Genomic DNA, 9,913 nt, shown 5'->3' with positions numbered 1-9,913 from the left:
GTTCTGACATCAGGACAACATTGTATTTTGACGTCAGAGCAACGTTGGGTCTTGACGTCAGATCAACTGTGTTCGACTTCACGTGGCCCACAAGTATTGACAGGTGGATGACATCAGAGTACCGCGAGAGCGATTTGAAATCATTTCTACAATACAGTACTTTGATGTCATCTGCTTGTCAGTTCTTGCGTCGCTGCATAAAGTTGTACGCACATAAAAAACTAAAAACAGCGTTGAACTAGGCATAGAATTTCCCTGCATATGCCTCTGCTTTTTCAATTTGAAGATTGCAAACATGGATTAAAAGCTCCATTAAGCCAGCAGGTAAATCACAAAATATTTAGATTGTCACACTTTAATTCTTAATATATTTCCTATTATAATCACTTTTCTTAGTTGATGCTAGTAATCTGTAACACATCAAATGTATAATACTTTATAAAACCCTATAAATTGTACCATCTGAATGTCCTTTTTGGTTTGGGCCACTGCCCCATCTAGCATTTTCTAAATGACTGTTCTCATTACAAATCTATTCCAAAAAAGTGAATGGTTTATGAATGATTTTGTCAGTAAAAAGTTATAATTCTGTTAAGGTTCCTCGCAAATGAAGTTAAATTAAGGCTTTCAACATAAGGCCAGTGGGTTTTTACTGATGTAAATTTGTGTGTATAGTATGTACAGTATAAATGTGACTTCTGAGATGTGCGTTTCTCTAGTTTTCTTGCTAATTAATTTGTAGTTTAAGTTAATATTAACACAATTAGGCCCTCAGCCTAAAATGAGTTTGACACCCCCTACTCTTCAGGAACTAGTCTACTGGAAGTTAAAGTGTAGTTTTACAATGTAGTTTATACATGAACATTTCAACAATGGTTTAAACTTAAACACATAAATCATTCATATCACATATAAATTACACACACACACAGTCATTTTATTTAAATGATAATGATACTGAGCAAAAATGTACATTAAAATTGCCGAACATTAGAAAAAAGACAAGATATAAATAGCACAGATTTACATACATATTTGTCTGAGGTATCTCATAAAGTTGGATTATTACAACAGTTGTGCAGACTGTAACCCATTTTTAAAGGAATTATTACATAGACATGACTGTTTTACTCCAAACATACTGGAGCAATGTTGAAAATGATGCCCAAACCATAAAAATTCAATTTTTGAATCGTGACACAATTGGGAAATTATTTTATGGCACTTCCACAGATATTCAAAGCTCATGCAAGAGTTGCATGATTGCGATTGAAGTGCTTTGCCCGAAGATATAGGAACCACAAAAGAGTGTGATCATACCCCATATAACCAGAAGATATCTGAACAAAAGATAAGAAAAAAAAGTACAGTATAGGATTGTTTGTGTGATATAATAAGTATTCATTAAACAAACCACATAAAAAGAAAGACTTGAAAAGTCTATCTGTCTCACCTCAGTAATGGAGAAACTGTCTCTGACTGCACAGCAAATATTAGACAAAGCCCTTTAATGAATTATGCAGACAAATGAGAAAAAATGACCAAAACAATGACTACTCAATACAAATCACAGCAAGTAGAATTACCTGGAAATATAAAGATGAAGAAAGCACTGATTCCTCCAACAACACTGATCACTTTGCTAATGTCTGGAACGAAGACTGCTATGAGAAATGTGAATGTTATCCAGGCTGTGGTCAGACCAACACGAATGCAGCACTCGTACGATTCGGTTACCACTGTGTGTTTGCGTCTGCACTGCAACAACGGATCCTGAATCACACATCTACAGACACACAATCTCAATTATAATACAATATTATCTCCAATTAAACACTGCAAGGTCACATGAAGTAACGTTTTGTGTCTTACATTTGACACAGACAGTGATGCGTAATAGTGTACATTGTAGTGAGCAACAATGATGCTTACACAGTACCTTCCAAGCAGGACAATGATGGGATAGATTGTGATTATTGAGATCCCAAACAGCAGTCTGGCAATGATTATTGTTACATCATCCCCACTGTATGACATCAGAACATCAGGAGCAACATTGTTCCCAAACGTCAGGTATCCATAAACTCCTACAAAACAGTCCTGTTTGCACTCAAGTATGGACTTATTTGTTGAACAATGTGATCGTGCATGTTTAATAAATAAAGGAACTCTGATTAATATTATTATGAATGAAAAGTGTCAATCACATTAAAGCTTTTTAAAGTAAAAAAAAGAAGGAAAATTGACCAGTGAGTGAATAGATGATGAGGCAGATGAACATGGACACCACAGAAATGAAGACCCAATGGGACAGCTTCCTGTTCTCCATACTACTGTAGACAGCAATGCAGGCCTCATGACACTGAAACAGATGTGATAAAATATCAGCTCCTAAGTGACTGTGTTTTTACATCAATTTACCTTAAAAAGGTCTCAAAAAGCTTTGCTGTAATGACAAAACATTAAATCCACATTTCTTATATATTCCTCAGCTATATGGCCCTTCATATCTATTATTCCCTCTTCTCTTTGTTCCTGACTCAAAATCAGTAAGCCTCAGGCAGTGGACACTGGACAATTCTGCTATATTTGCCTGTGCCACCACACTAAACTTTTATTACATTTTTGACTGTCCCCTAACCATGACTATTGGCTACAGCAAAACTAACAAATAAATCCTAAGGAGCAGATTGCATACATTTTTACTTCTTGCAACTGACCTGACCGTAAATTATGAAGTGAGAGCTAAACATCTGACTCCCATTCTGGTCATTCTATGAGCGATGACATTCAAGTGAAAGAGTAAAAGTCTTTGTCTCGAAGGTGAGATGCCAATACTTTGGATAAAAGCTAGAAAAGGTCACAACCACGCAGTATTAGTCAATCAGAAGTATTGTATCTAGCCCACTAACCTGAAAGCCAAAGCAGATGGTCGGGACAACGCTGAACATTGAAGCCCATGGGCTTATTCTAATAAAAATATGATCATTTAATTAGTGTTATTTTCATTTTTTGCATGAGGCTATATTCTGCTATTCATTTTTTACACATTTCAGTCTAACACACACACAAAAAATGTTTATGGCACTAAATCTCTGAGATGATGATGAAATTGCTTGTTAATACAATTGAATTTTAAAAGCTTTTTAAAGATTTTTAAAAGTCCAAACTTACCCACTGCTGTAAAATGGTGACAGATTGATCACATGTATCGGCCTTGTGTGGTATTTAACAATGATGGCTACGGTGAGATAGGCAGCAGAAACAGTTCCAAAAACACTGAAAAAATTAAACAAAACCAAAGATTATTAGAGTAAATATAAAAAAGGAATAATGTATAGTCATTCTCAAAGTAAAGAGATTGCATATAGGAGAATAAAAAATACTAATACAAAAAACCTAAGATAAGATATAAGAAACTAGTACTGTTTGGGAAATCATTGACTTGGACAACAGTCAGCTATAGGCCATAATTTACTGTAATGTCCAATACATAAATGCATTTGATTGCATGTCTTCCCAGCATGCATAAAAAGATTTTAAGATTATTACATAAAAAAGAGACATTTTAAATCTATTCAGTATTGTGGTGTTAAATGGACTGTGCAAGGCAATTGACTATAACTGTCCTAATGAAAAACAGACGCAGTTACTATACAGTACACTTAATAGAACAGCAGAACTCCAGTGGAGCAGGTCAGTCGAGCTTAAATGAGCAATAAAAACGAAACAGATTCATGGTGCTACAAATGACTAGATCAGCACAACACTAACCCAAGCCTAGTTAAAGGGACATTTCAATTTTTTTGAAAATACGCTCATTTTCCAGCTCCCATAGAGTTAAACATTTGATTCTTACCGTTTTGGAATCCATTCAGCTGATCTTCGTGTCTGGCGCTAGCACTTTTAGCATAGCTTAAAAATAACTAAAGAGTTTCGATATTTTTCACATTTAAAACTTTACTCTTCTGTAGTTACATCGTGTACTAAGACTTACGGAAAATTAAAAGTTGTGATTTGCTAGGCCGATATGGCTAGGGACTATACTCTCAAACTGACGTAATAATCAAGGACTTTGCTAATGTAACATGGCTGCAGCAGGCATAAAAAAAATAGTCCCCGTGGTTACTTTCAATAGCATGGGACTAATTGTCTAATCAAATTCAATGGATTGTGCTAAGCTATGCTAAAAGTGCTAGCATCAGACCTGAAGATCAGCTGAATGGATTCCAAAACATATTTTTAAAAGAAGTGGAATGTCCCTTTAAAGGGGACATAGCATGAAAATTTGACTTTTCCATGTTTCAGTGGGATAATTGGGTCCCCAGTGCTTTAATCAACCCAGAAAATGTGAATAAGAACAACCGAGTAACTTAGTTTTGGTAAACCGTTCTCCACAGTCATGTAAAAAATAGGTCATTGAAATATGGCTCCCCTTGTGATGTCAGGAAGGGATAATACCGCACTATCCAACCACAGCACTGCCATTTAGTGCAGAGATCAGCTCATTTGCATGTTAAAGGACACACTCAAAACGGCACCTAAAAAGTGACAATTTTTGCTATAATTAATTATCTATTTGATATTTTGAGCTAAAACTTCACATATATACTCTGGGGACACCAAAGATTTATTTGACATATTAAGAAAGTCTTGTGAAATGGCCCCTTTAAGAACCCTGACATCCCCTTTTAAAAGCCTGTCTTCTTTCTCCATAATATAAGTGAAAACACAGACAATACACCTACAGTCTGGATGCTTTTCCTTCACACACCGGTTTCCAACTCCTCAAATCAAATCACACTTCTTTTCAAGGACTGTCCCATGACTTTTCCAGTCATACATTTTAAATATTAAACAAAATATCTCACCTAGTATACTTCTGTATGCTGATCTCCTTGGGTACAGAAAGAGGGAAAATCAAAAAGAGACACAGTAGAAACAGTGCAAATCTCTGGTCAGTGTACCAGTGGTACGGCATCTCAGATTCCGGTGAGCCTGTGATTAACTCGTACATGGAGAAACACACTGGGAAAAATATATGGAGATGGATCAACACAAAGGGTGGACAACCAATTGCATTGTATCAATAAGTTTAGCACTTTAGGTGCAAAACCCCAGAACAAGAATAAAGCCACAAAGGCATTACGTTCCTTACATTTCTGAAGCTGGTCAGCAACTATCACCAGGAAAGCAACAGAAATCATGAAGAGATTGAAGACATAGCAGATTTCACAGAGCTTGCCTATGAAAGGACCACACACATATCTGACCACAGCCTGATATGTGTTTTGTCCACTTACAGAAGACGCATAGCCCAGGATGATCAGACCACTTATGAGAAACACAAGACAAACCTACAGAAGAGAGTCACACTTTAATTTTAACAGTAAATAGAAAATTTGTTGATATGATCAATACATCTAAGAATATAAATTGATGGCAAGTGTAAAACAAGGGTTTTATTGCAGCATTCACACAAAACAACTGGTGTGTTCGACTGCATTCGACGCTGGGCAGACCGATCGGTGTATGACGTCAAAGTACCGCGAGAACGATTCGAAAGCTTTGTTGTTGAATCGCTCTCACGGTACTCACAAGTGGATCTGTCTTCCCAGCGCCCCGTGAACACACCTAAGTACTTGCCAGCTCCACGGTGACAGCGACATGAATTCCTCCAGATTTCGCGAACGCCCATGGGAAAATAAGCAGTCCTGCACCCAGGGCGGACTTGAGCATAATGAAAATCGCTCCTAAACAACCTAATTTTGATCCAACTGTGTCCAGCGATGATTTAGTTAAAATGTTAATGCTCTCTATTGCTAGTTCTTCCATGCTTTACCCTGTGCGGATCTGTTTGTCTGGCGAGTTCAAGCTTTAGGTCAGGTGAAAGGGGCGAGGTTTGATCTTCATGGAAAATTGACCAGGTTGAGGACCAATCAATGTTTTCACTTTCCTGCATATTTCGTAAAAGGGGCGTGGCCGCACGCTGCAACTGTTACATTATACATTTCTGTGTAGAATTTCCACAAATGTAACATATATATATATATATACATTATTTTTTTATAAAAAAAACTTTAATAATTTTCAATGCCCACAATTAACCTCATCACATTAATGGATATGTAAATTGTTAATTTAAATAATGCTCTTAACCTACTTCTTTATCTCATTATTTTAAATAACTGTTTCTTTCCGTTTCTGTATGGTTTATGTTTTTGTTGTGTTCTTACAGTAAATGTAAAAAATACCCCAGATATGTACGGAGCATCTTTCTTGCCAGTTTCAGCAGTACTAACAACATAAACAAACGGCTTTCGTGGAACAAGCGTAACTTCTGGGTAAACTTCCAAAAAGAATCAATAGTCCTTTCAGAGTAGTTTATTTCTGATAACAAGCAAAATAAATAAGTACATTATCTTTAAATCCCAGCTAAAGCGTATCAAAAACTACTGATCTAACATTACTATGTAAAATTAATTTATACAATGTTAACTACAGATCAGCTGCTAAAACAAACTTTACATACCGGTGATCCATGATCGCATCTCCCCTCATCTTTACGAAACCAAAACATTTATTTTTGACAAGGTATTTGTTCCAGACATCAGTTTAACCACTAGTCAGACCATTAAACAAACAGAGACCATATGCTGTAAAAAAAGAAGAGGTCCAGATGAGAGTATAAAACCTTTAATATTCGCAATATGTTTTCAATTTTAAGACAGTTTAGTGTAGTGTAATGCCTAACTATTATTTTCTTCAATTACTTGCCAGAATATTAATATGCTAACAAAGTCCAAAATCAAAATGCTAATTTAACAACTTATCTTAAAATAAAATCCATAGAGTTTGCATCAACTTTTATATCTATTATTAATATCAAGTACTGTACTAATATAGTATCTCATTTTAAACAGTGTTAGAAACATGTGTGTCTTTTCACTTCTTTCATTTTTTTGTCCAAAGCATGACTATTAAATTTAAAACAAGTTAACTACTGATGCAGCAAAGGATCATTACTCTCTGGGTAAGTTTTAAACCCACATTAACAGCATGCTTTCCGGGACACTGGGTATAATTCTGGAGCCTGGTGCTGCAAGCTTACCGTCACTGAACATCAGATCAGCTCTCCGTCTGAGTCTGGACTGTTGGTGAAAAACTCACAATTACGTCTGGGAACTTATTAGATACGGGTGACACGTGGGACATGTGACCACATTTACAACAAGATTTTGGGAAATCCGTTTAATCACAGATAACTGGTCAGACTTGGTTCCCATGTTCCTTGTGTCATTAACCTCCACTGAGAAGAGACTGGTGACATTTTAACAGGCTATCCTTCCCATTAAAAATGGATCAATGCTGAGATTTAGAGACTAGCCAGACACCATCACCTCTGATGGAGTTGGTCGACTCGATTTTACACTGGCTTTGGGCACAGAAAGCACAGACTACTACAAGACTGATTTTAGCAGAATGGGTTGATAGGATTTAGAATGAGGTTGAAGAACAAATGTCTTTTTTTACCTGTCTATTCAGTTTATGATGGCATGGACTAGTCTGCCAAATCCTATTGTAGCTTGGAAGATTGGATTTATTATATTTCTTGTTACTGTCAGATACCGTTCCCCTGTGCCCCACAAGATAGAAAGTTCACACATCTCGACTTTAAACCTGTCGAAAATAAAATTCAGCATTTTGTCCATTGTAGCAGGGGGAACATTTCCTGATAGCCAATAATGTTACCATCATGTGGGGTGTCCCTATGTTCAATAAGGTAAATTAACATCATTCAAATTATTAAGCCAACAGAGCTAATCACTACACCATAGATCTTTATATTTTTTGTTCTATCACTAAATTTGTTCCTATATAGCACACATCCTGATAGCTAAAAATGTTTCTGTCAGATAATGTTTTCCTATGTTTAACAAGGTAAAGAAACAGTGGGGCAGGACTCAAACCAATGACCCTCTATGCCACTGTGCTTCTGATAAAAAAGCTTTATTCTATTGTTAAATTTGTCTATAAAAGCAGGGGAAACATCCTGATGGGAATGGTACTGTCAGATACTTTTGTTATCTGTGCTTCATAAGATAGAGAGTTTAGATATGTCACTACCGTTAACCTCCAAATCAGACTGAAATATTGTTTACAGATGTTTAAGATGGGTCCATTGAAATGCAGAGACAGTAAATTACTATTTAAACCTAATTTTGTCAAACGATGTTTTGCAAACATGTAAAGCATTTTGCACAAAATTAAACGATGAAAAAAGTGACTAAAAATACATTCAAAAAACTTCCTCTAACCTCCGCCTTTTACTGCCCCCAGTAAAAAGGGTGTGGTGAAGTAGACATACTTCATGCCTGCAGGAGGAGCTGGATAGATGGGCACCACACATAGTTTATAATACTGCTATATAATATATACACTCACCTAAAGGATTATTAGGAACATCTGTTCAATTTCTCAATGGAATTATCCAATCAACCAATCACATGGCAGTTGCTTCAATGCATTTAGGGGTGTGGTCCTGGTCAAGACAATCTCCTGAACTCCAAACTGAATGTCAGAATGGGGAAAAAAGATGATTTAAGCAATAATGAGCGTGGCATGGTTGTTGGTGCCAGACAGGACAGTGTGAGTATTTCATAATCTGCTCAGTAACTGGGATTTTCACGCACAACCATTTCTAGGGTTTACAAAGAATGGTGTGACAAGGGAAAAACATTCAGTATGTGGCAGTCCTATGGGCTTAAATGCCTTGTTGATGCTAGAGGTCAGAGGAGAATGGGCCGACTGATTCAAGCTGAGAGCAACTTTGACTGAAATAACCACTCGTTACAACAGAGGTATGCAGCAAAGCATTTGTGAAGCCACAACACGCACAACCTTGACGCGGATGGGCTACAACAGCAGAAGACCCCACCAGGTACCACTCATCTCTACTACAAATAGGAAAAAGAGGCTACCATTTGCACAAGCTCACCAAAATTGGACATTTGAAGACTAGAAAAATGTTGCCTGGTCTGATGAGTCTCGATATCTGTTGAGACATTCAGATGGTAGAGTCAGAATTTGGTGTAAACAGAATGAGAACATGGATCCATCATGCCTTGTTACAACTGTGCAGGCTGGTGGTAGTGATGTAATGGTGTGGGGGATGGTTTCTTGGCACACTTTTGGCACTTCAGTGCCAATTGGGCATCGTTTAAATGCCACAGCCTACCTGAGCATTGTTTCTGACCATGACCATTTCTTTATGACCATCACGTACCTATCCTCTGACGGCTACTTCCAGCAGGATAATGCACCATGTCACAAACCTCTAATAATTTCAAATTGGTTTCTCGAACATGACAATGAGTTGTACACTGTACTAAAATTGGCCCCCACAGTCACCAGATCTCAACCCAATAGAGCATCTTTGGGATGTGGTGGAACGGGAGCTTCGTGCCACGGATGTACATCCCACAAATCTCCATCAACTGCAAGATGCTTTCCTATCAATATGGGCCAACAGTCCTAAAGAATGCTTTCAGCACCTTGTTGAATCAGTGCCACATAGAATTAAGGCAGTTCTGAAGGTGAAAGGGGGTCAAACATAGTATTAGTATGGTGTTCCTAATAATCCTTTAGGTGAGTGTATAAAGGCTGTGGTCAAACCAACTGTATTATTCACATATATCATCACTAGTATATGCTTGTTCTTTGTGTATTAAAGATAACTACGAAAAAGAAATGGACCCAAGCCAAATATGGCTCTCGTCCAAAATAAAGTTCTGAGATGCACAATGTCAAACCAGCGTGCCACAGAAACATTGACAACTTAATTTATCTTATGCACACATAAGATGAATAGGTTCATCCATCACTGAAAGTAGCAAAATAAACATATTCTATA

The 9,913-nt window shown here is 37.0% G+C and overlaps 1 protein-coding gene across 1 annotated transcript; it reads right to left on the bottom strand.

Annotated features, from left to right (window-relative positions):
* Positions 1–982: 982 nt before the first annotated feature.
* Positions 983–5,971, bottom strand: slc38a8a (solute carrier family 38 member 8a). Its single transcript, XM_065278626.2, has 10 exons — positions 5,647–5,971; positions 5,159–5,357; positions 4,872–5,028; positions 3,175–3,279; positions 2,913–2,970; positions 2,248–2,362; positions 1,940–2,087; positions 1,587–1,786; positions 1,454–1,505; positions 983–1,340 (listed from the first exon to the last, which is right to left on the bottom strand). The coding sequence occupies exons 1-10, from the start codon at positions 5,833–5,835 to the stop codon at positions 1,238–1,240; spliced, it is 1,326 nt and encodes a 441-aa protein (XP_065134698.2). The 5' UTR covers positions 5,836–5,971; the 3' UTR covers positions 983–1,237.
* Positions 5,972–9,913: the final 3,942 nt, after the last annotated feature.

Source organism: Paramisgurnus dabryanus, chromosome 9, assembly GCF_030506205.2.
Source record: "Paramisgurnus dabryanus chromosome 9, PD_genome_1.1, whole genome shotgun sequence".
Lineage (NCBI taxonomy): Eukaryota > Metazoa > Chordata > Actinopteri > Cypriniformes > Cobitidae > Paramisgurnus > Paramisgurnus dabryanus.
This window is presented reverse-complemented; position numbering and strand designations above follow the sequence as displayed.